Source organism: Tauraco erythrolophus, chromosome 4 (genome assembly GCF_009769465.1).
Source record: "Tauraco erythrolophus isolate bTauEry1 chromosome 4, bTauEry1.pri, whole genome shotgun sequence".
In the NCBI taxonomy this organism is placed as follows: domain Eukaryota; kingdom Metazoa; phylum Chordata; class Aves; order Musophagiformes; family Musophagidae; genus Tauraco; species Tauraco erythrolophus.
Window position 1 is genome coordinate 67,489,939 of NC_141468.1, and position 19,535 is coordinate 67,509,473.

General features: G+C 39.5%; 1 protein-coding gene across 4 annotated transcripts in view; it reads left to right on the forward strand.

Moving 5' to 3' along the window:
* Positions 1-19,535, forward strand: part of DGKI (diacylglycerol kinase iota) — a 218,485-nt gene that overhangs the window by 120,360 nt on the left and 78,590 nt on the right. For 3 of the 4 annotated variants that reach the window (XM_086610377.1, XM_086610378.1, XM_086610380.1), the window contains 7 exons: positions 3-140; positions 1,324-1,402; positions 5,155-5,210; positions 6,072-6,134; positions 6,355-6,428; positions 7,939-8,050; positions 10,524-10,723. In XM_086610377.1, the coding sequence (XP_086466503.1) occupies positions 3-140; positions 1,324-1,402; positions 5,155-5,210; positions 6,072-6,134; positions 6,355-6,428; positions 7,939-8,050; positions 10,524-10,723 (722 nt within the window). Of the gene's footprint in view, positions 1-2; positions 141-1,323; positions 1,403-5,154; positions 5,211-6,071; positions 6,135-6,354; positions 6,429-7,938; positions 8,051-10,523; positions 10,724-15,453; positions 15,517-19,535 lie in introns of all 4 variants that reach the window. The other variant, XM_086610379.1, reaches the window with a different exon arrangement.

Consider the following 19,535-nt stretch of genomic DNA (forward strand, 5'->3'; position numbering starts at 1 on the left):
AGGGTTACACAGATGAGCCAGTGTCCAAGATCCTGTGCCATGTAGAAGATGGGACCATTGTCCAGCTGGACCGCTGGAATCTCCAGGTTGAGCGCAACCCTGATTTGCCACAGGATGAGCTGGAAGATGGGGCACGTAAGGTTAGAGCCTTCTTTTTCCCAAGGAGACTACAGGATGCTTAAGAGCATCTTTGGGTTACTCTATAAGATGCACAATTGGGAAGCTCTACAACTTTTCGATTGTCTAGTTGCATTTCTTCCTTTTACTCCTTTCATGTGTCAATGCTTCCAGAGGTGTGCGAAACATAGTACATACCAGCCATTTATTTGTTGTTTGTAAGTCTCAGACATTGAGCATTTACTTCAGGAACTAAGTCCTGTCAAAAATCCCTGGCATCTTATCTGAAAGGTTGTAGTTGTTTGGTTTTTTTTTTGTAGCTAACGTGAAGTAGCAGGAGAAGCAACCTTGTGACCACCTAAATTAGATTCCTAAATTAGAGATATAAATATAAAAACGGGATGTAGAATTTTCTTCCTTTGGATTTTGCTAATGGATACCAACTGTTTCCTACTTTACAGCAAGAAATAGTGTATTTTTGAATTTAACTTCTTTGTGTGCAAGGTCTCCATGTGATCCTGATAGTTGAAAAATGGGAAAATCTTTGTGAGGGAATCACATTTATAGTAATATGTCATTTGGACTGGAGATATTGAAAGTGTTACAATCATTAAAAAATCATTGTGAACCATTTTTCTCTTCTCAGTTAGAATTTCCAGCTTATCTATCTGATGCTACTGTTCTCTCTCTACAGCCCTGCTGGGCATGTGTAATGATGAAGAGGACAGATGTGTGCTTCCCTGTCTCATGCACCCTCAATAGGATTAGGGCTTCTTGTCTGGAATTTGCATTGCTCCTGGTTATATGTGATGCAGGAAGAACACAGCTTGAGTTGCATTCACCATGCTGAGCTTGAAGTGCCAGCAATTAGGAAAACCTTTGTATTGACATGTTAAGTAGAGCATCGTTGTGAGAAATCTCGATGACAACATAAAGAACCCTTTGATGTGTTTACAAAGATACATATATGATCATAAGGCACTGTAGATGTGTTTGTGTTCTTTAGGCTTTTGTATCTGGTCATATTCCACAAGCTATTACTAACCTTCAGAGCAACCTTCTGCGTACATTTCCCTAACATGTTCCACATTCTTCTTCTTAGGTTTTTTTTTTTGATATGCCAGATTTAAAGTAGTTGATTCCTGGTGTGTCATGGAATGTTTAGTTCATGTTATTTTCACATGTCTTTTGATTATCCAATTACAGCTTCCACTCAGTGTCTTCAATAATTACTTCAGCCTTGGATTTGATGCACATGTTACACTGGAGTTCCATGAATCTAGAGGTAATAGGAACTTTTTATTTCCTTAGCCTTGGGAATGGGCAGTTATGTTATGAATTACAAATCGAGTTGGATTTAACATCCTGTTCTTATAGTTCAGAAGGAAAGCTGGGAGATAAAAATCCAATATACAGTCACAAGTAGGAAGAAAGTGATTGTATCATGAGTTTCCAAAGGACTTTAAAAATGAAAACAGTACAAGGAAAAATGGCATTCACTGGAGGAAAAGGGCTAGAAAAGGAGCTTTTAAAAGTTTTTGATCTTCTAAAAGATATACCAAGTACAGATTTAAAGGAAGTTTATGCTGATGCACAAATATCAGAATAGTAGGAAACCAGATACGAGTCGTGCCAATTTTCCCTCCAGTGTGGAGCTGGAGGGAGGACAAAAGCTGCGAAGCCGTTTAAGTAGCAGGGTAGCAGGAGGATAACTGTGCTCTCAAACTGAAGAGCTGTTACCTATGGATGAGTATAGCATAATATCAGGGGACTTGGTGCAGACCCAGAGTGTCTCTATGCAAGTGAAAGGTTTTAATGAAATCCACAAAACTGTCAGGACTTCGAGCTGTTGTAGAGTCTTCTCTGTCCCCTCACCAAGGGCAGTTGTACCACCCCATATAGATCCAAATGTGGCTTAACAGGTGAGCTTTGGACTGATGTGAGCTGCCCCATTTATATGGTTTAGGCAAGCATGCTTATATAAACAAACCTTGTTCAATTGTCTGTGTTCAGCTTTTGGTCATTTCAGCTTCATATGCAAGTATTTTTTCTGAATGACAGCCTCCCTTCTCTTCACTTTCATACTACCAGAGTGTCATTTCAAGATGAAAAGATAGCACTCTAATGCCATGCTAAATAAAGAGCAGAATTCTTGATGGAATGAGCTAATGCATATTTAATAATGTTTAAGACTGCTCCAAGCTTTAGGAATAATAATGAGAGGCCACAAAAGGGCACAGGAATGAATGATGACAGCTGTATGCATTTTTTTAATGAATGCATATCACTATGCATTGCTAATGTGACTGTGAATATACTGTATAGATGAAATGCATGGCTACTTTCTCACTTAATGGAGGCATTACTTAATAATGAAGTAATGGAGCCCTATAAAGAATGGATGTTATTCCAGAGACGCCAGTGTTTTAAAAATTTACATGGGTGAAAAAATACTTGGCAGAGCAAGCTGTGTGTCTGTGAGCGGGTATGTGTGGCCAGGAGAGCTTTTCACAGCACAATTGTCTGCTCTTACAAGTCATTAGCGCTGGTATCTTCCTTCCCCTCTCAAATGCTAAAATACTCAAATGAGTCCTATGTGTTTTAGGAGAGAAAAGCTTGTAGCCTTGGAGGTGTTGCTGGTGTGTGGGTTTTACTGTGTTTAGTGTGGAATTCAGCAGTGCAAAACAGATTCCCATCTCATTTACAATTTATGACAATCCAGAGGAACTCTTAGCAAACCTTTAGCAAAACTTAAAGCACTTTCATGGGTGTTGCACTTGGTCCATTAAGATAAGTAGTTGTATGCAGTTACTTATGTGGAGCTATTGTAATCACATGTAGTATTAAAACAAGCACACACCATGGTGCCTCATTCTTCCCCCTCCTCACCCTCTCCCCGCCAAACCGAAATAAATTATATTGATTTGAACTTCCAGCCTATCAGGGCATTTTATGCAATAGAGATTGGTCAACTGTTATATTTAGAATAAGGAGCGATTGCAGTGTCTCGGAGGAACCTGTACATTAATGTGGCCTTTTCCATGGCAACTTCTACACTTTTCTTGTGACTAATCAGATTGAGCCTTGAGGGTTGTCTCCAAGCCTAATGTATTTAGCTCTGCTTCCTCAGGAAGTGTTCTGGGTAGTGACTGTCTCCAGAGTCACGGTTTCCTCCCTCGTTATCTTTATGCTTTGGTGGATCAAGGGAGATGCAATTTACCTTATCCATGCTGACATGCTGTTTGCTCCCTCAGCTCTCCAGGACTGTTCATTTACAGGACACCTTCACTCCCACTCGTGCACGCACACACACATGATAACATTTGCCTTTTCCTGCTCTCTTGATAGCTTGAGAAGAGTGAGAATAGAGTGAGCCTTGTATATGTAGTCAGTGATCTACAATCAAAATTGCACCCTAGTCAGCTTTAGGCTCTATTCTGCATGGCAGTCCTCCCTTCCTACCCATGCTCATCTGCTATGTCAGAGGTAGGAGCAGTTCAGTATATTGAAGGTTCTTGACCTCAGAAAGGCTCCTTTTCTGATTAACCAGTTCCAAGCTGAGTCTTTGGTTCTGGTCAGTATTTGTCATAAGATCCATGCAAGAGCCAGTGACCTGGTGGCTGCTGCCCAGAGCCATTGGGGGATAATCACATCAAGAAAGTGCAGCATGGGCACTGAGCCTCAGGAGCTTCCCGCTTCTTAGCCTGGAATGTTGAGACTTTCTTTAAAGAGCTGTGAGCTCAGTAAGTGAGATGAGATTTACTTATGCAGTTAAATTAATCGTTTTAAGAACAGGTGGCCCTGACTGTGTTCCTGGCTTACCTGCAAAACAACAAATGGGTGATAACAGTAGCTGGGCAAACAATCAAACAAGAAACACGGAGTAAGTAGCTTATTCTTACAAAATGGAGCCTTATATTGTGAGATGTAGTGGCTTCAAAGAAACATGATTTCAAGTGGTCGTTTGAGAAGAAGTAATTTGGAAGTGTTTGCACCGGTGTGATGCTTTAGCCAGAAGGACTATCTTGATACTTCGATGTTTTCAATAGAGAATTACTGAGCAAGGATACCTGGTTGGTACTAACACTGAATAGAGTGCCAGAACGGCTGCTTCTGAAATCTCTGGCTGCCACAGGCTAGGAAAGCAGTTCCCAGGGAGGCACGAGAATGACCTGTATTCTGGGAAGCATGCCGTATACTGGAAGATTAAAGGAGCTCCATTTAGCTTATCGGAAAGAAGGTTAAGAGGTGATTTAATCACTGCCTGTAAGTATTTATTCAAGGAGAAGTTATCTGATACTTGGGGGCTCTTTAATCTGACAGAGAACTATAATAAGATTTAGCAGTTGGCAGTTGAAGTCTGAAAAGTTCAAGATAGGAAAAAAACCCCACGTTTATTTTAAAGGTGAGAATAATTAACCAGTAGATGTGCATTACTACTGGACTATTAAAATTCTCCATCACTTAGAGTCTAATCAAAATGAAACAACTCTCTAAATAGGTTTTAGAGTAACGATTTTTTTTTTTTTTTTCTGGAGGAATATTTGAGTAGAGGTGTCTATTCCTCAGTACCTCTTTGTAACACATCAGAATTTAAGTGTCTGTTTCATCTGGTAATTTACTAATGCTTTACTCCTGCTTCAAAGCATGGGTTAGCATTTCATGGATTTCTAGTAGTTCTTAGAGGTCTGTCTGTGTTGGTAGATATATAAGTCTCACAAATGGTGCTCAGGGGTCATAACATGAATAGTCTGAGAGATGCTAAATTAACTGATTGTATTCTTGTTACCTCTTTGTTCATGTTTCCATCTATTTTCACTCTACAGGAAAGGGGAAGAATTCAATATCAGTGTTTGAAATCTGATAGCAGATAATGGCACAAATGGGGGACTCACACAGGAAAACTGTATTTATGTTAATATTTTCACTGAGGGATGTGTGCTAAAAGCACTACAGTGCTAGCAGAAACTGGAAGGTACGATAGAGTCCACTTGTTTTATTAAGGTGTTTGTATTTTTCCTTTTTATCCTTTCACAGAAGCAAATCCAGAGAAATTCAACAGCCGATTTAGAAATAAAATGTTTTATGCAGGGGTGAGTTGTGATTCATCTTACAGAATGATGCAAACTTAGTTGTGTTAATGTTTTCTTAAGTATCTTCCCTCTCACTTTCTCACATCAGGAGTTCATGCCCGTTCATTTTGCCTGTTACAATTTAAAGTGCACATACACTGTTTCTGGCAATGCCCCACACACGTGTCTGTTGGAAAGTACCTGAAGCACTGTTTTTTTACAGTGCTTAGCAGGTGAGAGAAATGCTGTTCCTTTGGACATAGTACTGGTCATGTCTTTTTCCCCCTGCTTCTGGCTTATAAGCTTCTCAACAAACTGCTCTGCTTCTTTCAGGGTTTGGGCAATACATTGATATTGACCGCCTTAGAGAAATTCCTCAAGTGTTGGCCTGTATCTTTGGTAGCTTTGAGGCATAGCCTTGGATGTGTAGGGTCATGAGGAGTGGAGGGCAAAGATCAGCTCTTCATAGTGATTCATTTTCATATCTGAATATGCAAATAAAATTACCCACTTCTGTGTTCAGGAGGTGCATGGACAATGCTTTTATCGAGTGCAATGCTAATTTGATAATGCATAGCACAATGTCTTTCTGGATGATGACTCCCACTGTAGCCATGTGCCTTAAACATGGAAACAAGTATGTAAGCAAGAATTTGCATTTAAATCCTTGGATGCCCAAGAGCCTTCTCTGGTTAACCTCTCAAAAGCAGAAGTAACATGATTTAAAGAAAAACAAAAATAAAATCATATTTCCATAGAGCAAGAAAGAGTAAGTCTGATGAAAGGATGGCATTTGGTAATCAGCTCTGTGGTGGGGTAAGAAATGAGGAAAGAGAAGAGGGGAAGGGCTGATGACAATTCCTGCACTTACTTCCATTGCAGGCAGCCTTTACAGACTTTCTGCAAAGAAGCTCAAGAGATTTATCCAAGCATGTTAAAGTTGTGGTAAGTATAAGAAATTGTGTCATAGTACTGTGGGAAGAGGGAGGAAGGGAGAGAGAGCGAGGTGAGAGTTTAATGGCTCTGTTACTTTTCAGTTTTGAGCATGACATTTGCAACACATTCCAAGGAAAGTCTTGGGAAAGTTGTTACAAAGCAGCAACACTTCTCTTATCTGTGGCTCCATTCAGCAATTTCTCTGTGCTCTGTCACTTTGGCTTTGTAGTGTGATGGTACAGACCTGACTCCAAAGATCCAGGAGCTGAAGTTCCAGTGTATAGTGTTTTTAAACATACCCAGGTAAGCTCAAGACAGATGCTTGCAGTTATAAAATAGAACTGAAAAAAGTAAAATAAGATACCTACAAGTTGTAGTAGACTGGGCGGATGAGCAGAAAGAGTATTGCCACTGTGCTGCCTTCTTGGGAGCTAGGTGCTTTTAATACTGTTAATTAGCAATATGGAATGGGATCTGAGTTCAGGGTACAGCTAAACCATCCTTTAAAAGAAGTTGAATATCATGATACAGTGGTAGTGGAAACGATTAACAAACTCACTTTCAAAAGTTGTGCACATAACCTGCAAACAAGACGGTAAAGACACAGATGCCTGGTCTTTTGCTTAATTAGAGGTGGAGTGTGGAAAAAGGAGGCGGGGGCAGGAAGTGGGGAGGGGGAAAGGATCAATATTTTTCTGGTAAAGGAACACTAAACCATTGAAAGAAATACTCTTTTTTAACATGTTAGAAAGTGTCCTAGATAGGCAACTTTTAAGAAAATAGCTATATTTCTATCTCCTACTCTACAGATCAGTAGTCTCCAAAATTTTTTTGATTGTGTATTGCTATCAGCAAAAAAGTTTTTAAGCACCACCCTAATATACATATATTTATTTATAAATTATATACATGTACTAATGTATTACATACATAAAAATAGAAATTAAGAATACATGTGATACAGATGAAACAAACACTATTTTAATGGATTTTTTTCATTATTTATTAAAAATGCAAACAATATTTTCTTCACGCATCCTAATTGTCCTGCCAGTTGTGGATTTTTCTTGCACATTCCCTGTGGTGCATGCACCACACCTTAGAGAACACTACTTTAGACAACCTACCACTTTGCTCCACATGCAGTGCCAAGCAATTTATCCTTTGAGTCCTCCACTGCCCTCCCTCACTGCAAGTTTCTACTTGGTGTCACCTATCCAAAGTTCCCCCTTCTAACACTCTTAGCTCACTTTTACATTCATTCTTTAGTGGTCAGGTAGATAGATGCCGTAGCTGCATCTATTCCTGCTTCTTATATCTCCCTGCCTTCTCAAGCTATGAAACATTTTGCATTCCTTACGCTGTTAGAGCTTCCGAGCCAGCAGGGAGTGAGGAAATGGAGCTCCAAGGCTGGAGTTGCTGCTGCAGCTCCATGCCTGCCTAGCATAGGGGCTAAGCAGCTTTCTGGCTCAGTGGATCATCTGCAGAAAGCAAAGCAAGTGGGGAGAATAAAGAGCTGCTGCTCTGTTATATGTTTCCTGGTGTTTCTCAACTTTCCTCTCACAAAGGAACTTGCTAAAGGTTATGTTGGATAATTTATGGATGGTGTACCAGCTTGGAAACAAGAGACAAATTTTTCCCTTTTGTCCAGTCCTTGCCAGCACAACTTTTAATTGTCCTTGGACTGAATTCTGGAATGGATAGCTGGATAATTCTGAAGGACAGCAGAACAGGCTACTAGTCAGGCGACCAGTCAAGACCCATCAGGGCAAACTGCTTTCTCAAAGCTTGCTTTCCAAACCTCTTTCTGTAGGTATTGTGCTGGCACAATGCCCTGGGGAAATCCTGGAGATCACAGAGACTTTGAGCCTCAACGTCATGATGATGGCTACATTGAAGTCATTGGGTTCACCATGGCCTCGCTGGTGAGTATATTGCAGGTGCTACCCTTCCTGCAGGTGCTGCCAGACATGGTGATTTCTGTGGGTGGCATTACAGAGTGCAAAGTTGCCCTCATTACTGAAAAACCACCATGATCCCACATATTCAGTCAGCTGAGGCCAAAACATGTTCTGGTGTCAGGTTTTAAATGAGAGGAACGAATTGTAGCTTTCTAATAAAAGAAGTGTTATTTAGTAATAAAAATGTAATCTTTGCAAAATATGGGTAATTTGCATGCACAGTGCTCCCAAGTTAAACTGCAAGATTATTACAGTAAAAACAGCATCCATGCATGTTTTTACTGTGGGCATGTTCTATGGTCAGATAATTACTGCTGTTTCTTTTTAGCTTTTGTATTTTTCAATCTATGGCATAAAAATTCAAATTCTTTTGTGAAAGTGGCTACTGGAAACAAATATGAAATATCATATAAAATTATATGCCCATACAGTTTCCATGTGACCACTAAAAATGTTGTGAAAATTTAGTAATGGTTGTGGAAAATTTAGTCATATTTCTGGCACAAATGTTAACACTCTTGTTCTTCTGCTAGGCAAAGCAAATTCAACCAACAATTTTGATCTGGCATTGCACTTTCTGTCAGTGCTGTCCTTAAGGTGAACTAAAGCTGAGTTACTCTAAAAGCGATCTCACTGTAAATACCCTAGTGTCCTACTATTACAGCGCTGAAGTGGCAGTCTCTTCCGAGGATGATTAAATGCAGAGTTGGTAGCTGTCCTCGTGCTAGCGCTAATCTACCTAAGGCACTGCAGCTAGGACTTAGTGTGGCCCACAGAAGGCACGTATCGAGGCTTCCTGCCAGGTTTGTGTAAGTCATGCTTAAGTCCATACTCTTGGCCTTTGTTGTTGCTATGTCTTGTGTGGACTAGGTTAAAGCTCACATGGATAAGCCTGTTTTCACTAAACTCACACATCCATTTGTTGTGTGACCTGCCCTCAGTGCATGTTGCATTCGGTGAATACTCATGATAATGGTGTTTGCTTCCTCAAAGAGAAATTCAGACAAATCTAATCTTCAAAGTAAGCAAAAGGTTGCCTTGATCAGCAATCATTTCTTTAGAAGTCTGGCTTCAGGGTTCTTTTTTGACCTCTCTTTTTTTTTTTTTTTTGGTGGATCTAGTGGATTAAGGAAATAACCTACAAGTAAGCAGAATTCTGTTTATTAGCCTACTACATGTTGTGGAATGAACATTTGTTACTTCACCCCTGAAGATTTTAGGGTGTGTTTCTGAAAACACTGTCAGAAGTCTAATTAGTGTGTACTAACTGAATTTAAGTAGTAGGGCTCTTGCAGCTGCTGTTTCTCTTTAAAGGAAGCCTATTTCAGAACTGAGGGTCTGCAAATCTACGTTGGTTGTGATGCCGAGGAACTGTTGTAACCCTAAATTGTGTTGATATATCCTAACTTGCTCTATATGTCTCCCAGATGTACTTGATTGTACTCAAGAAGGTCTGTGAGACTTAAGTAATGAGAAGTCCGAGAAGTACTTTGTAAGAAGTGTTATTATGATTATTATTGACCATATTATTAGTTGATCCATAATATTAAGCACACAGAGCAGGATTAAGGTCTTGACTTGTGTTTAGGTTGCTTTCTGTTAGTAGTATATTAATATAGGATTTTTTTTCTGCATCTGATGGATGAGAGGTAATAGTCACCTACAAATTAAAAAAATACATTTCTGCCCAAACATGCCTGCTTAGAGCTTGAAGGATCTGCTTATTGTCTGCCTTGTTACGTTTTTTTGGAATGCATTCTTGGCCATGGTATTTAATTGTTTTAAACAAAGTCTTTCCGCTTGCTCTTTTCAGTCTGTCTAGTCTCAAGGTTGAGTTGCTGTGTAAACTTTCATTTAGATTTATTAGGATTTTAGATTTTAGATTTTAGATTTATCTAATTCACATTGAGGACTGTATTCTGTTCAGGAAGGGGAAATCATTTTTCTGTCTCGCAGATGTACCCAATTAGAGTTATTGTTTTAAAGAGCAAATAATTAGTAGCATTACTGTTAGTGTAAAAATAAATCAACCAAAACAAATAGAAAACTTCAAGAATAAACACAGTTGTTCATTTTTACTTGCACATGCGTGAGTGTAGGTGTTTGTATGTGTGTGTGTAATATACTTGACATATACCAAGATGATGAGACGTTCAATGCATATGGTTAGATATCTGCTTGTTGCCCACCACTTTGCCTTGTGAAACTTTTAAGTTCTGCTTTGCGATTCTGGAGTGAAAATATATTTATTGCGACTCGTTAGAATGCCTCACACATGGAACACTGTGTAATGAATGCTGCCAGCAAAACTGCATTTGGATTTAACTGCCTCAGCTATCTGTTCTGAGGTGTCTTTTCTTTGTCATTCCTGTTTTTTTTTCTTATATGTGTGGTTTTTTTGTTGTTGTTCTTGTGTTTGGGTTTTTTTTTTTTTCAGGCTGCTCTCCAAGTGGGTGGTCACGGAGAGAGGTTACATCAGTGCCGTGAGGTGACACTTTTAACATACAAGTCTATTCCCATGCAAGTGGATGGTGAACCATGTCGATTGGCTCCCTCACTCATTCGAATCTCCTTGAGGAACCAAGCCAACATGGTGCAGAAGAGCAAGAGGAGAACATCCATGCCTTTGCTGAATGAGTGAGTTGGATATGTGCATGTCCTAATGGCAGGAGGCCCCTTTGGGGCAGCATATTTAGTCATGGATTTTGCATGTACTGGACTTGCAGAGCATTTACAAAAAACAAAATAAAACAAATAAATATCACGCCTTCTGAACTCCCTTTCCACCATATTGTAAATACTTACCTGATTTTTTTTTTAAATTCTTTTATATTCTGGGTTGCCCTCTGTCTTGCTTTTAGAAAGGTGTTGTATCTTTCAGTTACTTAGAGAGGTTTGTGCAGGCTCAGCAGTGTGCTTCTTGGCTTCAGGCAGTTCTGCATACGTATGCCATTTGCCTTTGAAGTTCTTTTGATTCATTTTCTTGACTTTATTGATCTGCTTTTTAAGCTCTATTGGAGATGCTATAACAAATTGCCACAATCTAGAATTACTCAGGGCATCTTGTAGTCTCTGATGTGGGAGCATGCTGCCTGGGATTGTTTATGGAGAAGGACCTAGAGGTCCGGAAAAGGCTGTTTGAACTTTTTAGGGAATCCTGCTCCAGTATAAAAACCCAAATGAGAAATGAGTAGTCTAAAGATGAACAGAGAAAATCTAAGATAACTGGAAACCAGGAACATGTGAAGAAGAAAAGACAGGACTGCCATTCCTTCATAATTAAACATTATTTCTAAGTACTGCAGAGATATTTTAACATAAAAAAAAAAATCAAATTTTAACCTATAAAAATGCCCATCCAATAAAATAATTTAGATTATTTTGTAAAGTTGATTATTGTACTTCTCATGTAGAAGGCCTTCATTGCCATTAAAATAAATGACATCATAGTAAGTGCCTTTGCTGTTTTTCATCACATATTCTTAAAGTGAAGCAAGCCAGTCTGTCCCTTCTACAAAGGTACCGAGCTAAAGTTATCACATTTTGTTCAAACATCCATACACTGAGGTTTTCATTTTCTGGGGAGTTGGGTGGAGGATTTTGCTGTTGCAGCTGTAATGGTGAGGCAAAGTTTATGAAGAGATATAATATCTTTCATTAGACTAACTCATATAACTGGAGAAAACAGACAGGATTTCAGGCGTGCCTGTTCTCTTTCAGGTATCTTAAAGGTTATCTGTGTATTTCAACCATATCAACTAGTGGAAGATATTGCTTCAGCAATTTAGAGCTGGTTGTCAATCTGTTCATGTAATCAAAACCTCCCTGGTTACTTTCAGTATCTTCCTGTTCAATTTAGCACTCTGTGTTCTCTTATTGAGACTAATGCTTGAAGCTTCAGTAGAAGCCCATGTCTGTAATGTGCAACTCCTATTTGTCTGGAAAATACAGAAGGTATACTCATCTCTCTTGAGCAGTGAAGAGTAGCAGACTCTTGCCTGTGGGCCGCGATGCCTGATTTCATCCAACCTCAACTCAATTGTTTGAAAAAGCTAGGATTGAGCAAAGAGCAATCCTGGGGATCTTCTTCTATGCTGAGGGAGGTTAATGCAAATGTAAAATGAAAATTCCTGCTATTTCTATCTGATAACTAGCATATTTAGGCTTGGATTTTGAGATCTGAGTTTAAACTGTGGTAGGGAAATACAAATTCATAATATATGCCAGTTGTCAAGAGGATCTTGTTTGTGGTTTAGCTTGGTTTCAATGTGCTATGGTACACTACATTGCTGTCAGTCCTTTGATTTGGCTGAGATATTTACCTGCAGACCTATGTCTTGCGAAAACACAAATGATCTGTCAGGCACTGTAGTCACAGCCTCAGGTATCATAAATGGTGTGTGTATATATTTATATCTACATCTATACCTATATATCTCTGTGTGTATGTACTTTCAAGTGTTGAAGGAGAATGAGAGAGAAGAGTTGAATTTCCTGGTGTGATAAAAAGTAAATGGCATGTTAAAGGTTAAACTCTAGGTAGCATTTAGTATTGTAAGAAGTTCATTCAATACGATGCTGATTTGCAGTATTTCCAAGACAGAAAATTTTCAATTACATATGTTTATCTATGTTTCTTAGCTTGATATCTGGAATATATCTCCCTATTCCATTGAAATCTCCCAGAAAGCCTTATATTTCATTGAGCGTGGTAGATTGTTCTCTTATGACTGTCATCTGAATGTTGGATGTGTGAGATAAGTGGGTCTGGAGCTATCCTACTAATTGTTAGACAGATGTTCTTGAGCTCCTTGCCAGGAAAGTGATTAAAAAATTATCTCTCATCACGGTAACGCAGAGTTGCTGCTATTGTTGGCTTTGATGTTATTGCTAGATAAGGAGAGCAGTAGGAATGCTCTTTGGAGTTTTAGCTAGTCCAGTGTTATAAGTAGAAAAATACTTAATTTGAAGCAGTCTTACGTTATATTTCTGTTTTCTTTGTTCTGGAGGTTTTAAGAAGAGGGGCTTTAGAGAGGATAGTGAGTTTGTTGTTTGCCTTGACTTTCAAGGGAATAATAGTATTTTAAAATTGAAGAGCTCATATGTAATGTAGCTGAGTGAGAAGAATAAAGATTTCGTGCTTCTCTCACTTGGGAGTGGAAGGGCTTTAGAAACATGATTCTCTTCTGACTGTAAGTATTACCCGTCATCCTGATTGCAGCTGTTGTCCTTCAAAACCTGTAGACACTCTGAAAGGACACTTGTATATGAGAAAAAGGTATCTGACCTTCTTTGACCTGTTTTTCCTTCCATTTTCCCACCGTTGTGCTTTCAGCACCTTCTAATTGCACAGAAACTGCCTCAATGTGGTTCTACACAGACTTACAAGGTTGAAGCTCCTATAGATTAAGAGTCCTTGTTTTATTTGTTACTGAAAAATTTGACTTTTTCAAGGTGTGGGGAAAAATTCAGCAGCACTTTTGACAGTGTAAAAGTTCCTAGTCTTTAAAAAAAAAAAAAATTGACTATGGAATCAAATTAAGGAATAAAAATCCAGTGTTTATACGGAGCTACTTAAACTGAAGGAGCCTCCCTTCCCTGTTGATAGCAGCAGCATGAAAAGCTTCATCCAAGCTATTAGGGAACAAGTAAATATAATATGCTGCATTTTGTCGTAGCTGGGCAAATTACTGACAATTAATATTTTATTCAGTTATTTCATCTTTTGCAGCTGAATTTTCTATAAAGAAATTTCTTAGTATATTAATTGTCCCAAACTATTCATGCTGCAACTAGTGATCTTTCTTCTTACTGTTCATCAAGCATTCATTTTTTTTTTTTTAGTATTTCCTTTTGGAAAGTTAAGCTGGTTTGATGTCACATGCAGATCATGTGAGTACTCTTGAGTAGGTGAGGAAGACCTGTTTATGGTTTGTACTCTTCTGATAACTTTAAAGCTTTTAATTGAAGCATAATGGAGGAAAGTCATTACTTGGTGAATACAGTTACAGTGCTTCTAATTTGTTTCTAATGGAGGCTGTCCAAATGTAAAAGGCAGGCATAATCTATTCCTCATCCTACAGTGCATTCCATACAATGGAGACAAGTAACAATCTAATAAAATATTTCAAGCCAGAAACAACATTTTGCATGCAAGGAATATACAGCATAAGGTGGTACTATTCACACTTGGTTATGGATAGTAGGTTGTGGGGAAAAAAAGATGGGTTCTTTTCTTCTCATATGTCTTTTCTGTTTGTACCATCAAAAGCAAGTTTTTGCTACAATGAGATCAGCAGACTCAGTTTTTCTGCAAAAGACTGAATTATGTTCTTATTCTCTTACCTTCAAAAGACTTGCTGGCTAAGTTTCGTTCCTATTCTCCACTGTTGATCATGGTAATATGTGAAAGAGACAAAATAGAGCTTGGTTTTCTGTGATCAAGCCAAGAATGTGGTTCTCGTGTAAGGTATAAGCAAAATGTATGTAGAATAAGAAGAGAAGCTGTAGTTCTGTTTTCTAGGAGTCATTTTCTGATTAGAAACTACTGTTTAGTATGCTGCTCAGTAAGTTTCAGTTAATGATCACTTTCTGAATCTCAAAAGACACTATTTTACTTTCACTGGCTTTTACTTTGGGTTGAGGAAGAATGTCCTGCATGATGGAAGAGAAAGAAGAGGGAAGAACTTATAGATAAAACATTCCATACGCTTTAGAGAAACAAAGGGACCATCTGAGCATAAACACTAGAAGAGAGTCAGTCTTGGGAGTCACTATATATAAAATGCATGTTTCCCTAAGGTACGTGAAAGAAGAATGGAGACAGCAATTTGTCATTGTGGATACAAAATCGTCAGTAAGGGTATTATTTTTCTTAAACGTTAACTAAAGTTGGCCAACCTTTGGAGACAATTCCATCCATTCAGATCTTGGCTTTGATGTTTGTTTGCATTTCTGGACCTGCTTCCAAAATCTGCTGCCTTGAAATTTTTCAGTGCCTGTGGAACAAATCCTTGGGCTCCTTGCCTTCCTTGTATAGCCATGTGCCTAGCTTGTCATTGGTCCTCCTCACTCATGTACTTTAGAAAACTCCAGTGTGCCATGTAGCAGTGATGTTCTCTGTTTGCATGTCCTCTTTTGCTCTTGGCTTCCTAGTGTGAATTTGGAGCTCTGCATGTCTCTTCATTCAACTTTTATGTGACACATTCCTTTTGTTTCTGTTTAAATGTTGTATGTCTTTCTCTTTCTTTCTTCTCTTCCACTCTTTCTCTCTCTCTCTCTCTCTCTCCTTCACCCTTGCCTTTTTCCTTGTCTATCCACACTGTGTGCTGCCTTTCTGCCGACCACTCATTTCTTGCTGCCTATAGTATCCATAAAGTGCAGTCTGCTGACCTGAGAAGAGTCTCAGCTCCCCCCGATTCCTTCATTGTGTGAGTATCTGACTATTTTCTACTTTCAAAGTTCCATAGTTTTTTGCTATTGCCCTGTGTGTTATTCAACCAGGAGACGGGGCAGTAAAATCCAGTGACAATTGGGAAGTGGGTGAAAGCATGGCAGACATGGGGGTGTGGTCTCACCAGCAAAAGCACAGTTCCACAGTACACAAGTAAGTGAGCAGGGCGTGTCTGGTGATGATGACCACAGGTTCAGTCAAAAGTCCGGCTCACCAGACAAATCCATAGCAACAGGTATGTCTGAAATTAAGTACCAGGCACCATCCCTGGAAACAGTTGAGATGAGCGCTTTCTCTCCCTTGCTTTTAGTCAAAAACATACTGTGAACCAACTCAGCTGTAAGCCATATCTCCAGATAGAGCTGACCAAAACAGGAAACTAGTTCTTCAGAGAAGTGATGTGATGTTGGCTGCTGCTGCATTGGAGATGGAGGACCCCCCCACCTTGGCAACATCTTGATTGTCAGCAACCCCATTGTACTAACTTGCTAGACAGTAGCTAAGTTATTCAAGAGTCTAATGTCTTTTTAAAGATGTGGTGAATTGGCACTTAAAAACACTTGTACCATTGTACTGTTGTATGTTGGTGTCTTCTAATTCATCCCGTTTATGGAAACATGGCATATTATGAAAATGTGTGTGCATCCACAATTTAAAAACGAAAAAACAAACAAACAAACCCAACTAGAAAACCCACTCCCAAACCACCCCAACCAACCCTCCCCCCCAACCCAAACAAAAAAAAACCCAGCTTAATATGATATGTCATCTCAGGCAGTGTAATTTGTCTTCAGAAATGCTTTTTTACTATTCAGTCAAAAAAACACGTTTTGCTTTGTGTTCACATCCCTTTTGTCTTCTTGCTTTGCCACTGCTATAATGGATATCTTTTCAAACAGGTTAAGACTATCAAACAAAGGAATCTGAAATACATATTGGAAAATAACAAATTTCAGAGCTACAAATCCAGATATTCAGAGGAGAAACTTGATTCCAAGAATGATTCTTATTCTATCATAGAAGAAAGTCAATGGTATATGCTAAAAGAAAACCCACAAACACTTTTCTGTTCTAAAGACTAAGCATGTGCAATAGATGGCGTATAAAATGTTTAACAAACCAAGAGTTATTTGGGAAAACTGATTGAATAATTTTAAGGCCAAATTTCAGCTTTGTAGAAAACGACCTGTAGGTCCTGGTAGACGCTGTGGTGACCATGAGCCAGCAACATATGCTTGTGGCAAAGGCAGCTAATACTGTCCTGGGCTGCATTAAGAGTGTTGCCAGCAGGTCAAGGGAGGTGATCCTTACTCTCTACTAAGCGCTGGTGAGGCTACACCTGGAGTGCTGTGTGCAGTTCTGGGCTCCCTAGTACAAGAGACTGATGGAGCTACTGGAGAGAGTCCAGGAGCATTCCTCCTATGAGGAAAGGCTGAGAGAGCTGGGTGTGTTTAGCCTGGGGAAGAGAGGCTTAGATGTAATTTCGTGAATGTCTATAGGTATCACAGGGAAGGGTCCAAAGAAGACTGAGCCAGGCTCTTTTCAGCGATGCCTAGTGACAGGACAAGAGGCAATGGGCACAAACTGAAACACAGAAGGTTCTGTCTGTACATCAGGAAAAATGTTTTTACTGTAAGGATGACTGAGCACTGGCATGGGTTGCCCAGACAGGTTGTGAAGTCTCCATCCTTGGAGATACTCAAAAGCTGCCTGGACAAGATCCTGGGCAGCCTGCTCTAGGTGGCCTCTGCTTGAGCAAAGAGATGGACCAGATGACCTCCAGAGGTCCTTTCCAACCTCAACCATTCTGTGATTCTGTGAAATTTCAGAAAGCTGCAAATTCCTCATTGTTATCTTGCAAACAAGGAAAGATTTCCAATTCAGTGTGCCTTATCCCTGAATCACATTTTCTGTATTTTGCTGAGGAACAGAAAGTAATACGAATAACTTGTCTCACTGGTTCAGTTTCTAAGCAAGCCTCTAGAAAAAAGTTGAGATAAGCCTTACTGCTTACACAGAACATCAAGTAAGCTGTGGTCTGGCAGAATGGATATTCTTCCCAAGTTGAGGATTATCCCTTGGAAAATGACCTCCAAGTTTTGATACAGTTCATTTGAATGTCTCATTTGATATCAGCTGTCAGGATAAGGCAGGGAGAGAGAGACTCGTTGTGGTTTAACCCCAGCCAACAACTTAGCCCCACACAGTCACTCACTGACTCTCCCCTGATGGGACGGGGGAGAGAATCAAAAGAGTAAAAGTGAGAAAACTCATGGATTGAGATAAAGACAGTTTAATAGGAAAAGCAAAAGCTGCACATGCCAGCAAAGCGAAACAGGGAATTCATTCACTACTTCCCATGGACAGGCAGGTGTTCAGCCATCTCCAGGAAAGCAGGGCTCCATCATGTGTAATGGTTACTTGGGAAGACAAACGCCATCACTCCAAACGTGTCCCCTTTCTTTCTTCTTCCCCCAGCTTTATATGCTGAGCATGACATCATATGGTATAGAATATCCTTTTAGTCAGTTGCAGTCAGCTGTCCCAGCTGTGTCCCATCCCAAGTTCTTGTGTACTCCCAGCCTACTCACTGGTGGGGTGGGGTGAGAAGCAGCAATGGCCTTGACTGTGTAAGTGCTGCTCAGCAGTAACAAAAACATCCCTGTGTTATAAGTGCTGTTTTCAGCATAAATCCAAAATGTAGCCCCATCCTAGCTACTATGAAGAAAATGAACTCTATCCCGTCCAAAACCAGCACACTCTTGAGCCCCAAACTAATTTTTAAGTCAAAGATGTTCTGTATCTTAAAATCTGTAAAAATAGATTAAGCATGCTGCTGCACTGTGGCTGCCAATTAATGTGTCTGGCAAATCAAAATTAGAACCCATGAGGTATTACGGAAATATAATTTGCATTGTGATGGCTTTGAGATTCAAATGTTCCTTTTTTTGTTGTTGTTGAACAATATAGAAAGAGCCGGACTTCCGGTTAGTACTGAACAGCAGGGCAGATTCTGCAAGGCCTGGCTATGGATACAGCCTATCTTAGATAAATTTCAGGTTTTCTGCAGCAGGATATGTGTGGGAGCTTGGGGTAGCCAAAATTATTAGGCACATATGGTCTTTGCTGCAGAATCGGTAGAACTGCAGTGTGATCCATTTCAAATGTTTATACATGGTTGCACTTAGAGTTGCCGTCAACGGCTCAATGCCCAAGTGGAGACCAGTGACAAGTGGCGTTCCTCAGGGATCAGTATTGTGACTGGCATTGTTTAACATCTTTATTGACAACATAGACAATGGGATCGAGTGCACCCTCAGCAAATTTGCAAATGACATCAAGCTATGTGGTGTGGTTGACACGCTGGAGGGAAGGGATGCCGTCCAGAGGGACTCTGACAGGCTTGAGAGGTGGGCCTGTGCAAACCTCATGAAGTTCAGCAAGGCCAAGTGCAGGGTCCTGCACATGGCTCAGGGAAATCCCAAGCACAAGTACAGCTGGAACTAGATGATCTTTAAGGTCCCTTCCAACTCAAACCATTCTATGATTCTACAGGGTGTGTAAGTAAATACAAGTGTCGTATTTTTAGTTGTGGCTCTTTTAAAAGGAGAGTAAAGACTGTCATTTTCCAGCTGGCTGTTGAGTGAGAAGAGAAAGATGCATCTGTGAGAGTATATTTTCATCATGTGGTTGATGCAAAGGAGTTCTGAAGAAAAATTACCATTTGAAAAATAAAACATAATTGACTTACGTAGCAGTTACTGTCCTTTTATAATGAAATAAGCACTGTGGATATGCTGTGATTTTATCTTTTTTTGATTATGAAATTTGCGTAAATGAAAATGTAAGTATCACCTTATTGGTAAATAGTTTATTCTGTAAACTCTATTAAAAAAGTATAATGGTTGCATTATATAAAACCTGTGTGAACAGCAAAGGAGTAATAGGAAATAGTTTTTTACTTTCAGAGATCCGAATGCCAAACAGAATCAGCTT